This window comes from Heptranchias perlo, chromosome 28, assembly GCF_035084215.1.
Source record: "Heptranchias perlo isolate sHepPer1 chromosome 28, sHepPer1.hap1, whole genome shotgun sequence".
NCBI classification, from domain to species: Eukaryota; Metazoa; Chordata; class Chondrichthyes; order Hexanchiformes; family Hexanchidae; genus Heptranchias; species Heptranchias perlo.
Window position 1 is genome coordinate 16,117,974 of NC_090352.1, and position 15,104 is coordinate 16,133,077.

General features: G+C 44.9%; 1 protein-coding gene across 1 annotated transcript in view; it reads right to left on the minus strand.

Moving 5' to 3' along the window:
* Positions 1 to 15,104, minus strand: part of LOC137344763 (myeloperoxidase-like) — a 39,734-nt gene that overhangs the window by 9,707 nt on the left and 14,923 nt on the right. Inside the window, exons 5-10 of the mRNA XM_068007889.1 lie at positions 13,828 to 14,034; positions 10,938 to 11,280; positions 6,570 to 6,730; positions 5,622 to 5,880; positions 4,150 to 4,320; positions 1,197 to 1,434 (exon numbers count right to left, since the gene is read on the minus strand). Coding sequence (XP_067863990.1) covers positions 1,197 to 1,434; positions 4,150 to 4,320; positions 5,622 to 5,880; positions 6,570 to 6,730; positions 10,938 to 11,280; positions 13,828 to 14,034 — 1,379 coding nt within the window. The remainder of the gene's footprint in view (positions 1 to 1,196; positions 1,435 to 4,149; positions 4,321 to 5,621; positions 5,881 to 6,569; positions 6,731 to 10,937; positions 11,281 to 13,827; positions 14,035 to 15,104) is intronic.

Here is a 15,104-nt window from a genome sequence, read left to right on the forward strand (position 1 = left end):
TCATACCTAGCACAAAGGAAGATGGTAGTGGTTGTTGGAGGCCAATCATCTCAGCCCCAGGACATTGCTGCAGGAGTTCCTCAGGGCAGTGTCCTAGGACCAACCATCTTCAGCTGCTTCATCAATGACCTTCCCTCCATCATAAGGTCAGAAATGGGGATGTTCGCTGATGACTGCACAGTGTTCAGTTCCATTCGCAACCCCTCAAATAATGAAGCAGTCCAAGCCTGCATGCAGCAAGACCTGGACAACATCCAGGCTTGGGCTCATAAGTGGCAAGTAACATTCACGCCAGATAAGTGCCAGGCAATGACCATCTCCAACAAGAGAGAGTCTAACCACCTCCCCTTGACATTCAACGGCATTACCATCGCCGAATCCCCCACCATCAACATCCTGGGGGTCACCATTGACCAGAAACTTAACTGGACCAGCCATATAAATACTGTGGCTACGAGAGCAGGTCAGAGGCTGGGTATTCTGCGGCGAGTTTCTCACCTCCTGACTCCCCAAAGCCTTTCCACCATCTACAAGGCACAAGTCAGGAGTGTGATGGAATACTCTCCACTTGCCTGGATGAGTGCAGCTCCAACAACACTCAAGAAGCTCGACACCATCCAAGATAAAGCAGCCCGCTTGATTGGCACCCCATCCACCACACTAAACATTCACTCCCTTCACCACCGGCGCACTGTGGCTGCAGTGTGTACCATCCACAGGATGCACTGCAGCAACTCGCCAAGGCTTCTTCGACAGCACCTCCCAAACCCGCGACCTCTACCACCTAGAAGGACAAGAGCAGCAGGCACATGGGAACAACACCACCTGCACGTTCCCCTCCAAGTCACACACCATCCTGACTTGGAAATATATTGCCGTTCCTTCATTGTCGCTGGGTAAAAATCCTGGAACTCCCTTCCTAACAGCACTGTGGGAGAACCGTCACCACACGGTCTGCAGCGGTTCAAGAAGGCGGCTCACCGCCACCTTCTCGAGGGCAATTAGGGATGGGCAATAAATGCTGGCCTCGCCAGCAACGCCCACATCCCGTGAACGAATAAAAAAAAACTCAGACTCAAGTGTTGGGATTCAGACCTTAGCCCCAAGAATGAGAGCCATCTGAATGAGTGAGTGGGGTACCCTAAGTTTTTTCATCTTTTTGATTTCCATTACATATAATAACAGTTATCTCTTACCTGTCTCCATCTCTCAGGTTTTTGAACTGCAGTCCTACCAAACAGGCAAGCAGTGGGCCCAACCTTCCACCTTTCACAGATGGCTCAGACACTCCCCCCAGCCATGGTTCAATGTTATCCGGAGTTCTGTACAGAAAGAACAGGTTCCTTGCCAGACGCTTATTCCTGAGGACTGCTGTGAGCTCCCTCACACTCTTGGGCTCAAAAAGACCACAAAACTTTCTCCAAGCATTGTAACCTGTGTTCAGATCAGAGAGAAGGGAAACAAGGAATACAAATTGGTTTTTGCTCTCCAGGTTTTCTCTCCCGATCCCGGCTCTCATGCCAGGACCCTCAGGCACCTCACCCCAGTGGCCATTCTTCATGTGTGAGCTCAGCCAGGTGGGCATTTCAGCCAGAGAGCCCAGTGCTGTCTTTGCACAATGCCCACACAACTATTTCCCAGCAGTCAGAAACAGGAAACAGGGATAAAAACAGAAAATGCTGGAAAAGCTCAGTAAGTGAGGCAGCATCTGTGAAGAAAGAAACAGAGTTAATGTTTCAATTTGAAGACCTTTCGTCAGAACTGGAAGATGTTAAAACGTTAAAGTTTTTAAGCAAGTACAGAGTCAGGGAAATGGGGGGGGTGGGGGTCGGGAGGGGGGGAAGGATAGAACAAAAAGGAAGGTCTGTGATAGGGTAGAGGGTAAGAGTGATTAAATAACAAAAGGGATGATGGTGCAAGGCAAGGAGGGTGATAATGGGACAGGTTAAGAAACAAAAGATGGGTCTAGAGTAGCTGTGAATGGCAACAGCAGAACCATTACCAGCACTTGCTGTCGAGAAAATGGGAGCAGTGGTTATGATCTGAAGTTATTGAAATCAACATTGAGTCTGGAAGGTTGTAAAGTGCCTAACTGAAAGATGAGGTGCTGTCCCTCGAGCTTATGTTGAGCTTCATTGAAACAGGGTAAGAGGCCGAGGACAGAGAGATCAGAGTGGGAGTGGGATGGGGAATTAAACTGGCAAGCGACCGGCAGGTCAGGGTCACGCTTGTGGACAGAGCGGAGGTGTTCAGCAAAGTGATCACCCGATTTGCATTTGGTCTCCTCACTGTACAGGAGACCGCATTGTGAGCAGCGAATACAGTATACTAAATTGAAAGAAGTGCAAGTAAATCGCTGTTTCACTGAAAGGACGTGGAGATGCCGGTGATGGACTGGGGTTGACAATTGTAAACAATTTTACAACACCAAGTTATAGTCCAGCAATTTTATTTTAAATTCACAAGCTTTCGGAGGCTTCCTCCTTCCTCAGGTGAACGTTGTTGGAAATGAAATCCTCGAAATTTTCGAGGATTTCATTTCCAACAACGTTCACCTGAGGAAGGAGGAAGTCACTGAAAGGAGTGTTTGGGGCCCTGGACGGCGGGAAGGGAGGCAGTGAAACAGCAGGTGTTGCATCTCCTGCGCTCGCACGGGAAGGTGCCGTGGGGAGGAGAGCGGGTGTTGGGGTGGTGGTAGAGTGGACCAGGGTGTCACGGAGGGAGCGGTCCCTCCGGAATGTTGAAAGGGGAGGGGAGGGTAAGATGCGTTTGATGGTGGGGTCACGCTGATATGGCGGAGGATGATACATTGACTGTGGAGGCTGGTGGGGTGGAAGGTGAGGACAAGGGGGACCCTTTCATGGTTCTGGGAGGGAAGGGAAGGGGTGAGGGCAGAAGTGCAGGAAATAGGATGGACCCGGTTGAGGGCCCTGTCAACTACAATGGAGGGGAATCCTCGGTTGAGGAAAAAGGAAGACATACCAGAAGCACTGGTGTGGAAGGTGGCATGGTCAGAACAGATGCGATGGAGACGGAGAAACTGGGAGAAGGAAATAGAGCCCTTACTGGAAGCGGGGTGGGAGAAAGTGTAGTCAAGGTAGCTGTGGGAGTCGGTGGGCTTATAATAGATATTGGTTGACAACCTATCCCCAGAAATGAAGATACAGAAGTCGAGGAAGGGAAGGGAAGAGTTGGAGATGGACCATGTGAAGGTGAGGGAAGGGTAGAAATTGGAAGCAAAGTTGATGAAATTTTCCAGTTCCAGGCGAGAGCAGGAAGCAGCACCGATACAGTCATCAATGTATCAGATAGAGGTGAGGGAGGGGACCGGACTAGGACTGGAACATGGGGTCTCAGGAAAGAGGGAGTCTTACTCCTAAAACTGATTACAAAATAATTAGGAGTCTACAAGGCAATGAAGGCATCTCACATTGGAAAAATAGGGGGTTTTGCCCACAACAGTGACACCCAGATTTTTTTTTAAAAGTGAACCTCTCCTAGTGTAATTGATTACTGTGATCAATTGCATTAGACTGGACAACTCTTTAATATTTAAAGCCCTCTTTTGCTGCATTAGCAACACTGGATGCCAGGCACGCAATGGTGTTCCTGACACTCAATATTGTTAAAGTGGGAAATATGTTGGATGATGTATTCTCATCAATAACCCACAATTTGTACATGTCTGCTGTCCCTTCCTACAGAAAATGCCGGAAGCAGCGGTAAAGCTCAGGGAACTGGCAGAACAGTTCCTGCTCCATTTCCTGCCCTCATTCACCCAGGGCCTCAATGATCAATAACATGGAATGTCAACTTCTCCTTTCATTAGGCCAGAAATTGCTCTCAGTGGCGAACACACTTCAACCATTGCTGGTAAGTAACTAATTCACCCACAAACTTTTTGCGGGCTTCTGAGCGTCAACTTCCTTTAATTGAGAACTGCAAGAAGTGCAATGGTCGCTCCTGGGCTTCTCTGAGCTGTGAGAGGAGGAAAGGATCTCTGTGTCTCCCCCATCAATCAGTTTAAAGCAAACTACGCTGTGAAAACCAGGAAGTGAATCTCATTCACAAACCGCGCAAACTGAGAGCGTGTGTGTTTGTGTCTCTATGTGAGTGTGTGCGTGGGCACATGAGCGTATTTCCCAATACCTGGGAGCCCATGATCCCGGGAGCGTTGCAGATTTAAGGAGGCCAGGTCCAGCGGTAGGCGACTCGTCAGCTCAAACAAATGTTGTCGCAGTTCATCCACTACCATTCGGTTTTGCTTCTGCCGTTTGGCCGGATTAGCCAGTAACCCCCGAAGAATTGGTTCAATTCCACCTGACAGAATAAAACAGGATTTAATTAATATTATTCCTGTTTCCTCGCCTCAGCATTTTTCATCCAGTTTATTTTCTTACCTTCAGTTTCCATCAGTTGGGAAACCCAGAAAGTAATAGACAACAATAGGAAGCCATCACTCGATCAAGCTCTTTTACTGCTGTTAACTGGGACAGTCCCCCTTCCTTAGTCACTTCCTGGCTAAAACCAATAGCTCCAACTGGCCAGTGTCAAATTGATATCTACGTCTCAAAGATTAATTTCAAGATGTGGTTTGGAGACAGCAAAGTCCTGTCAGTGTAAAGTGACTAGCAGCAGGATGGCTGTCTTCTGCCAAATCCAAAAGTGAGCCCAGATGTGTATGGTGCCTGTATGTATATGGTGCCCGTATGTATATGGTGCCCGTATGCCCATATATATGGTTCCAGTATGTCCACATTATTTCACTCCCAGTCCATCAATGTTAATGCAGTTCTGACAGCACCTTTAATCTGCTCATAATTACTCAAACCTTTTTCATAATCAGTTTTGCTCCACACTATTCTTTCCATGTTCTTTGAAATGTTCCCTGTAATGTTGGGTGAATTTATTGATTGCGGGGTGATTTTCATATACCATCAAATGCAGAACGTTGATCACCTTTAAAAATGAACCTGTTATTCCTGATTCTGGGGGTGTTTGTGCCTTTACGGCAAGGAATGTCAGTGCAAGTGAGTAGAACATTTGCTGAATGTTTGCATCCAGTGGTATCAAACATTTGTAGGCCAGGTACAGCACAGATCAATAAAGTTCCCTTTACATTGTCCTGTCAAACACTCCCAGATTAGTTGCACCATTCATAAGAGGCAGAATAAAGCCCTCTCAACACTTTCCCATCATTGTTGCTTTACTCCTACCTCAGTTAAGCACACTCTACTGAACCAGAATTATACTTCCATTACTCTTGCATATTATTTGTTGTAGACTCACACCATTAGAAACTGGATTAAGGCTGTTCAAACTCAATTTACATGGGACCTTGGAGCTCGTAGTGAGAGCAGATTCTTGTCTTTTGTCTGGACTGGACAACACTCACAGATTCTGACTTGCTAATAGAACAAATAAAAGGCTTGCATTTGCTCATCACATCTCTCAGAAACATCTGCAAGTGCTTCACATACATTGATTTTCTTTGGTATGCTATGATTTGTTGATATATAGGTGAAGTGTTTGTGCAGTGTCCAAAGCCAGCATGTTTTTACACTAGTGCATCAATGGCAGCATACGATTAACTTATGGTGATGTTGACACTTATTACTTACCCTGATCTACAATTCTCCAGGGAGAGAAGAAGGAATTGTGCAAGGGGAGGTTTGGGTAACGTGGGTGCTCCTTGTAGCTTTCGTTGAAACGATGGACCATCGGCTGAATGGTGACGTGTGCATACCGGAAACAGGCTGTGGCAAAAACATTGGCAATTCTGGGATCAATGGAGTCATTGTAACCTCTGTAGGGAGGGAGGTATTTCTGCATTGCAGCTGGACCGATGAGTCGAGGAACATAGTCTCTGTAGGTTATTATCTGTCAGGGAGGAGCCAGGTAGAGGAATGAATGAGTGCATTGTCTTCCAAGGATAAAGCAGTGCAGAGAACTCTGGGATTCAGACTATAGCAGAGCACTAGCCTTTCACTCGGCAACTGATTGAGAATCGTGTGCAAAGCGAATGAAAGTTTCCTTCACTTAATCAGAGCCCAAGGGTCCAATCGGTAATTGACATTCCAATTAGACACCACAGAAAGGATCAAGAGTGTCAACACTGACAGAAAGGCAGATGGTAAAAGTATTTGGCAGGAGCAAACATTGTTTTCCGAAAATCAGTGTAGAAGTAAGTATTCTATAAAGCTTTAAAATATCTATGTTTGGTTCTTTAAATTTACTCTTTCTTTTGCCCAGGATCTACCAACCCTGGAAACAATTTGTATTTGGACACGATTATTGCTGAACATAAAAGAGGTGCTAATGATGGAAAATGGGTCCTATGATTTCACCACGTCATTACCACCTCATTGAACTATGCTCATCCATTTTAGGGCAGGTGCTACCACTGTTGGCCAGAAATTATGGTGGAAAATTGTTGGGTGCTAAAGCGGATCAGGACACAAATCCCCACCCCATTTTCCACCGCTGCCTGCCCAAATACCACCTGAAAATCACATGGTTTTCATTACAAAATCCATCTCTCAGGTTGGGTGCATCCTATTATATTTTACCTGATGAAATGCTCCCATGATTTTCCTCGCCTCCTGGTAGATTGTTTCTCCACTCCAGTGTGGGTTCAGTCTCTTCAGCTCTCTCGCTAAGCGATTGTGTTCCCGTAGAAACAATATGTGAAAGGATAACAGCCCCAGGTGCTCATTTACACGTCCATCCCCTGTGGGCCCAAAAGGAATGACATATTGATAGCAATTTTGCATTATTGAAGAAAAATATATAAAAATTTCCCATACAAGAACACTTCTTTGCTGGTCTAAAATGATTTCTTTTTTTTCTTTCATTTTTGCACAATTTCTGGTTCTAGTATTGACTTCCTCCTTCATCTAATATAGACCAAACATCCTCCAAGAGCCTCATTGAGATGAGCCAACAAGAAGCACAATTTGGTCAACAAAATAACAATATCAGCGCTATCCTCTACAACCATTCCCTGCCCTTTCCAGATACCAGAGTTATTGCAGGAGTCCACCAGAAAGGCCAAGCAAATTCAGGGCCACAGTGTTGGATTGGCTTCACTAATTGAGGATAGAAGGTGGCCTAGCCAAACAGAGAAGGCTTCCCATTCAAGGAGGTAGCTTGTATGACAACTTGATGAGCCAATCTTCGACATAGAAAGCTAAGGGAGGAGTCAGAGATCAAATTTTTAGCTTCCCGTGGCAAACCACGGGAGTCAGTTTGTTTCTGACCTGCCCGGCAGCAGCATGAGGTCATGACAGTTTTAACCACAGGGCCTCGTTACCAAGCTATTGGTTCATTTCCTGCCTGGAATGGGCGTGAAATGGATGAGAAGTGGCATCCGGAAAATCGCCAGCACTCAGGTAAGCATTGGGAAGGGGGTCCCATGGGGGTCTCATGGGAGGGAAGGAGCGAGAAACCAGGGCAGAGGAGGCCTAAACTTTCCTTGTGGGACCCAGAGAAGTACTCCTGTTCTTTCTGGACTCACAAAAGAAAATCAAAAAGCTTACCTTGCAGGGCTTCTTCATGTCCTGATGCTCTTCCGCCCTGCTTCAGCCTGGCGGGAAAGCCACAGCAGCTTCCCCGCTCAGGCCCAAGTTAAAATTGCAGTTGGGGCCCAATGATGTCATTGGACTCCTATCTGCATATTTAAAGAAGGACTCCACCAGTGCCTTTGTCACCTGCAGGTTAAAATCAGGATTGCCAGGATCCAGGCAGGAAATCAGTGGCTATGTCCAACTGACCACCTGCCCGGTTATTTTGAAGATAATCCTCAAGTTTACTCCTGATAATTAATTCCATTATTTTACACAGTACGAAAGTAAGACTTGTGGTCTGTAGTTGGCTGTGTCTGTTTTGTACTGCTTTTTGAAAATGGGGACCACATCAGCCAGTTTCCAAGTTATTGGTTACTCCCCAGGGTCCAGTGGCTCCTTCATAATGATTATCAGTGCCTCACAAATCTCCTTGCCTTTCTCTCTTAGTATAAATGATGGATAAATACCATCTATCGCTTGGAATTTATTTGTTTTGAGCCCTTTTAGCCTCAGTAGAACTTCTATCTGTTTTGTATTGAAGTCATTAATTCTTCTTCGGTTATTTCTGTTTGGGAAGGGCATGTTGCTCAGTTCTTCCCTTGTGCAGTAATTATTCAGAACTTGAATGAAGTAATTATTCAGAATATTAACTATCGTGTGCTCATCTGCTGTTTCAGACCCATTTGCATCTTTTATGGTCCTCACCTCTTTTCTCACTTTCCTGTTACTGTTGAAGTTAAGAAAGAATTGCTTACTGTTATGCCTTGCATCTTTTAATTCACTTACGGTTTAGTCTGCACTTGCTGAATCTGGGTGTTTGCTTATGTTGCATGCTCAGCCTTTAAAGTTGTTCCACTTGTTCAAAAACACTTCAGTAGAGGACACATTTCTATCCCCCCCCCCCCACCATCAATTTGCTTAATCTGTTCCCCCATTTTTTTCAAGTTAGCCCTTTTAAAGTTTTAAACCTGGCTCCTGGTCCTCTGTATTTCTGAATCCCATGTCATGTCCAACTTAGTCGTTCAGTTGGTGCTGTCCCCTAAGGGTGTCACAACTTCCAATTCCATTTCCTGTATGTTGCCTGGAGAATACCAGGTCAAGATATGCACTGCTTCTCATGGCTTCTCTGACTTACTCATGAACCAGTCATGCGTCACATTTACCAACTTTGACTCCAAACCACTTGGCTTTTCCCAATTTATATTTGGTTGATTGAAGTCATCCATTAAAATAAATTAAAATTAATTTTATTTTCTCACCTACCCTTCTTATCTCTTCATAGAAGAAACTATCTTCCTTCTTATTCTGACTTAGTGGTTTTTAGCCTAGCCCGAGTGTTTGCCTTGTCTCTTGCGTACAACTTCCATATCTAAGGATCTATGAAAGTTTGTGATCAGACCCTCTACTATTTCCTCTCCACTTTCCTTCATGAACTTTAAGTTCCACTGAGTTTTTCTATACCGCTTCTCTATCTATGATTATCCCTATCTATTTGCTTTACCTCCTCCTCTTATACCCATTCATTCCCACTAGCACACTGCTGTGACAAAGTACGCATTTAATATCTCCACCATTCCTTCAGATTCCATAAGACTATTTCCTTTCTTAACACTAATTGGCCCAAATATCATTTCACTTTTATGTGTTTATAAAATCCTTTATTATTACCCTTTATGCTCACTGTAAGTCTTTCTTTTCATGTACCCTTTTAATCTTTCTAATCTTTTGTGCTTCCCCTCTGTACTTTTTATATTCCACTTAACTTTCTTTTGTATTATTAGCCCTAGATTTGTCATACATCTTCTTTAAGCCTCATTTTAATTTTATTTTCTCACTCATCAAAGGAAATCCATCTTACGCTGCACGCTCTTTACTTCTTGTCTAATTTGTACCCTAATTATCTCCTGTTTGAACATTTATTATTATTCGTCCACTTATCTGCTACTTTTCTTTTCAATTTATCTGGGCTCATTGCCTTTTTATTTCACTGAAATTTCCTTTTTCCCCATGAAGTAACTTTATTTTTGACTGCTCCCTCCCCTTTTCAATTTAGTACCTAAAATGAATTGAAATCCTATTGGCAAACTGATTCTTTGTTGGGCAGAGCCTGGCTTTCTATCGCACTTTAAATCATTTTCTGTTCTGAATGTTTTGGTTTTAATATTTCTTTCTCAGACCCATTAAACCTGAGTGATGAAGACACAGTCCAGCCAATATATTAAACCTCAGTGATGGAGAGAGGGCACGGCCAATAGGTTAAAGCTCATTAATAGAGAACACTGGGTCCACCACAACAATAACAACAACTTATATTTATATAGTGTGCTTCACATGGGGGAACATCTCAGGCACTTAACAATGAGCAGAAAGAGGACATCAGGCAGGGCTGAGAGAGATGGGGAAGGAGATTTTTGAAAGAAGTGGCAAGGCAAGGTAATATAGGGAGAGTTCCAGAGGGCAGGAGCATAATGAGTGAAAGATCGGCCACCAATAAAGACGCCAGGAAGTTGGGAACAAACGGTAAGTCAGAGTCAAAAGAGTGAATTGGGTATACCAGGATATATGGCTGGGGGACAACGCTCAGATAGGAAGGGGTGAGAGCATGGAGGGATTTGTAAACAAGCACAAGGGAGTAGATCTTGACTTTGTGCGATAGCATAAAGCAGCAGCCCGTTTTACTTCTCTCCCAATTTTTATTTCCATTGACTTCATGGAATCAATGCACTGTGGTGGTGGAGCCTTAAACAGATGATAATAATGGGACTGCATGTTATAGTGCACAAATGGACACAAGCACAAAGTTTTGGATTAATTGAAGTTCATGACGGGTGTAGGAGGGGAAGCTGATGAGGAGGGCATTCGAGAAATCAATCCTTAACATGAAGGCATGGAGTAGTGTTTCAGCAGCAATAGCAGAGAAAGGGGTATAAACAGGCTATATTCCTGATGTTAGAAACTGATTAGATAATGAGTATGAAGGTCAGCTCGCAGTCAAAGCAGGTGCCAAGGTTTAGGATCTTGTGATCCAGCCTGAGAGGACAACCAAAGAGACTGATGGAAGTGGTGCCCGAGGATCTTAGGTGATGGCAGCAACCAATAAAGTATGGATTTGGTTTTGAGCTGGAGAAAATTACAACACATGACCTCATTAGTCTAACATTGTTGGGGCCAACTGAAGCGTCTACGTTGCTGCCATGACTGAGATTAGCCGATTGGGCACCGACCAGGAATCAAACCTAAGCTTCAGGGCTCGGTGTCACACTGAACCATCAGAGGAGCTCGGTGCTGACCATTTCATTGGGTAAGAGGCAATGATTCTGTAAGGAGGAGTGTTCTATATGCACATGATACGTCATGCATTGGAATTCTTACCTGCTACAAAACATGGAACTGCAGTTTTGTTGGGGTTCATAGTACAAGGGCTCTCTGACTGGACGCTACTAAATGGTAAGTATTCCAGCCCATTGTCAGTGTAGTTCTGGTTAATTGCCAGCAGTCCCAGATCAGTCGTATGGTTTCGGATTCGATTTGCAATAAATTTGCCACTACCATACACCATACTGGAATCGATAAAGGCTGTTACTGCGTTTAGCTGTTCCCGAATGTTAACATGTCCAAAGAATGAGCCCAGCTCACCAGTGCCACACACAGGGGCAGATCGAAAGAAAGGCATGCAGCCTCTTGTGTTATTGAACCTGATGTCATTGGGAGGTATCTGGCAACGAAAGACAACAACAATAATAAAACCAATTTCAGATATTTGTGCACACGTAAGCTTATTAACAAGATAAACTTCAGCATTTCTGTCAGATAAAACTCCCTCAAAAATACACATGCAAATATACACACACATACACACACAAACACTCTTTGACAAAATTGAAAACCTTTCCTGTAATGAGATGTTGCTATTGGGTGAGGTGCAGCCCCAACCATCACGGGGATATTTGTGGGAAACTTCAGGAGAGCTGCCCAAAACCATTTTGTGTGGGAACCATCATACATTCCCAATGCCAGTTGAGGACTTCACAATGTAACAATGCCATCTGCGGAAGACTCCATGTTGGCAGTCATTGAAGAGCTGATAGGGGACCAGGAAGCAGGGTGGTATCAACCTTGTTTAGGGAGGTCATTGGACTGGCATTGAGTGGCTACCAATATCCGTAATGTGGCAGTCATTATAGTTGAGTGATTTCAGTTGGATTTGATGTAAACATACCACCATGTATAGACCTATGTACATGCATGTTCTATCCATCAGCAGCCAGTTAAATGGGGACTGCTGATTTACTAGTTTCAGATTGCCCCTGATGCATATGTCCAACACAGAGTAAAAATACATTGCAAAGAAGCTGATCCAAGCTAAACTTCACCATCGGCAACTGATTGAGACTGATACAATCTTAGAGTGTGTCTGCCTGTACTATCCATAGTCACTAGGGGGTTTCAGAAATATAGAATGAGTCATTGATCTCTAACCACTAAACTGATTATTAATTTCAGCCACATGACTGCATGCCTTTGGGTGTGTGGTGAGTGTATATCAGTTACAGAAAGAGACCTTGTGGTTGGATATCAGCTACACACAAGTGACCCTGTGTTTTTGTAGTGGGCATATATCAGCAACAATAACTTGCATTTATATAGAGTCTTTAACATAGAAAAGCATCCAAAGGTGCTTCACAGAGGCGTAATCAGACAAAATGGACAATGAGCCAAAGAAGGAGATAGTAGGAGAGGTGACCAAAAGCTTGATCAAAGAGATGGGCTTTCAAAAGGGACTTGAAGGAAGAGAGGGAAGTGGAAGAATGGTGGGGTTTTAGATGGGAATTCCAGTGTATGGGGCCTAGACAGCTGAAGGCTCGGTCACCAATGGTGGGATGAAGGGACGGGACGCACAAGAAGCCAAAGTTGGGGGAACACAGAGTTCAGGGATGTGGGAGGAGGGGGGTTGTAAGGATGAAGGAGGTTACAGTGACAGGGATGTGTTAAGCCATGAAAAGATTTAAACACAGGGATGAGAATCTTAAATTGGATTCATTTTGTGTCCCGGAACCAATGTAGGTCAGCAAGGACAGGGGTGATGGATGAGTGGGACTTGATATTGGATAGAATATAGACAGCAGAGTTTTGGATGAGCTGAAATTTACTGAGGGTAGAGGGTGCAAGGCCGGCCAGAAGAGCATTCGAATAGTCAAATCAAAAATGCATGAATGAGAGTTTTAGTAGCAGATGGGCTGAAGTAGGGGCAGAATTAGGCAATGTTACGGAGGTGGAAGTAGGTGTTCTTTGTGATAGAGAGATGTGAGGTTAAAAGCTCAGCTTGGGGTCAAATAGGACGCCGAGTTCGCAAACAGTCTGTTGCAGCCTGAGACTATGGTCAGGAAGGAGAATGGAATCAGTGGTAAGGTGGAGCTTGTGGCAGGGACTGAAAATGATGGCTCCCAATATTTAACTGGAGGAAATTGCAGTTCATCCAAGACTGGATCTTGGATAAATAGTGGAGGGGTTGAGAAAGATAGTGGAGATGTAGAGCTGGGTGTCGTCAGTGTACACGTGGAAGCTGACCCCTATGTCTGAAGATAATATTGCCAAATGGTGGCATGTAGATGAGGATGAGGAGGGGGACTCCAAAAGTAAAGGGGGATGAAGAGAAGCCATTACTGGAGATGTTCTGGTTACAATCAGATAGGTAGAAAAGAAACCAAGCGAGGGCAGACCAACTGAGCTGGACAATGGAGGAGAGGCATTGGAGGAGAATGTTGTGGTCAACGGTGTCAAAGGCTGCACAGAGGTTGAGTAGGATGAGGAGGGATAATTTACCATGGTTACAGTCACCGAGGATGCCATTTGTCCCTTTGATTAGTACTGTTTCAGTGCTGTGGCGGGGGAGGAAATCTGATCAGAGTTGCAGGAAAGGTGGGCATGGATTTGGGAGATGACAAAATATTCAAGGACTTTGGAGAAGAAAGGGAGGTTGGAGATGAAGCAGTAGTTTGCAAGGACATAGGGGTAGAGTGCACTTTTTGAGGAAGGGAGGCATGATGGTGATTTTCAAAGGGAGGGGGACACAATGATTTCTCAGAAAGGTTTTGAGACGTGAACTCCGCAGGCAGGCTAATAGAAAACGGTTGCTTCAATGCTGGAAACTGGACTATTTTTCTAATTTATTTTTGAAGTTGCGAAGTGACTGAAGTTAAAACCCTGCTGGCTGTGTGACAGATTGTAATTTGTCACCATATCAAGTACAAAGTATCCTGACCCAGATGGGAAAACACGGACTTTTCCTTGTACACGTTTCATCACAGTCAATGCCATCATTGAATGTTTGGACACTGCCAGATTGAGGGGTCAGGTCCAGGTCATGATCAAGCCATTGGCCCCACTGCACAAAGGAGTGAGCGATGTCCTGATCCAGGGGTACAATCTGATTGGCCACCTGTAGAATCTGGTTCGACACCCTTCGTACCTGAGAAATGAATAGAAATAAATTAAAATGTGAAACTCGGATAAGGCTTATGCTTGAGAACACAGTGCCTGGCTCTGAAAATCCACCGGGTGCGATCCTGGTGAAACTGCCAGGATCCGCTGGCTGGAAACCTCCGCCACTGACCCCAATGGAGTATCTAAGGGCAGGAGCAGTCACTGCAGAACGGGGGTGTGGGGGTGTGAGTGAAATGGCATAGTCCTGCCACTACGGCCAACCATGGCAGCCCCAATCAAACTTGTAAATTTCAACGGTCCTATCAGACCCTTTCTAAAGGGGGCCAATTAGGCCTGAAGCCGAGGCTAAGCCGTCATTGGTCCAGGTCAAGGCATAGGCATTAACCACTCAATGGGTCCCATATTGTTGGCAACAGGCTGGCACACCTCCTTTCACTTGAATTACCAGCTGCCTGGCAGATTCTATGCCGGGTCCAAGGACACTCTTAAGCCTGGGAATTCTCTCTCCCCACCCACGCCACATCTGTCATAGGGAATCATGTTTGGGGTGGACTGAAGTACTGCCCCAAACAAAGCCTCCTGTATAGTCAAAGCAGAGGCTGGGACCAGGATATGCTGAGTTCCAGCCTAATTCATGGATCAAGTATGTGGGTCCACAAACATAAGAACATAAGAAACCCTGAGAGAGCTTCTGGGGGATGTAAATAAAGATGTGCCTTCGGCCACCTGCTGTTGACCAGGAGGTGTTCTCTAGGTTGGGACTGAACCCTTGAAGTCCCGTCGTGTTACCCCAGCAGAAAAATGGTTTTGAGACGCTGGAAGTTGAAGGATCACACACAAAATGACAGAAATAGGCACAACCTACACATCAACCTGGATATCAGTAAATGACTCTGCATCATGTAGCTAGGTTGTTTTACAGCAAGTTAATATGTTATGGCCTTGGAAGATGTGAGTGTGGCAAGGTTGTCAATCGTACATTGTATCCTGAAGGTGTTCCCTACTGAGGTATGGGTATCCAGAAGATTATGGGAAGGGCTTGGTTTGGGCGAACAGTAAATGTAGAACAGGTAAACAGGCAACATTTTCAGGCAC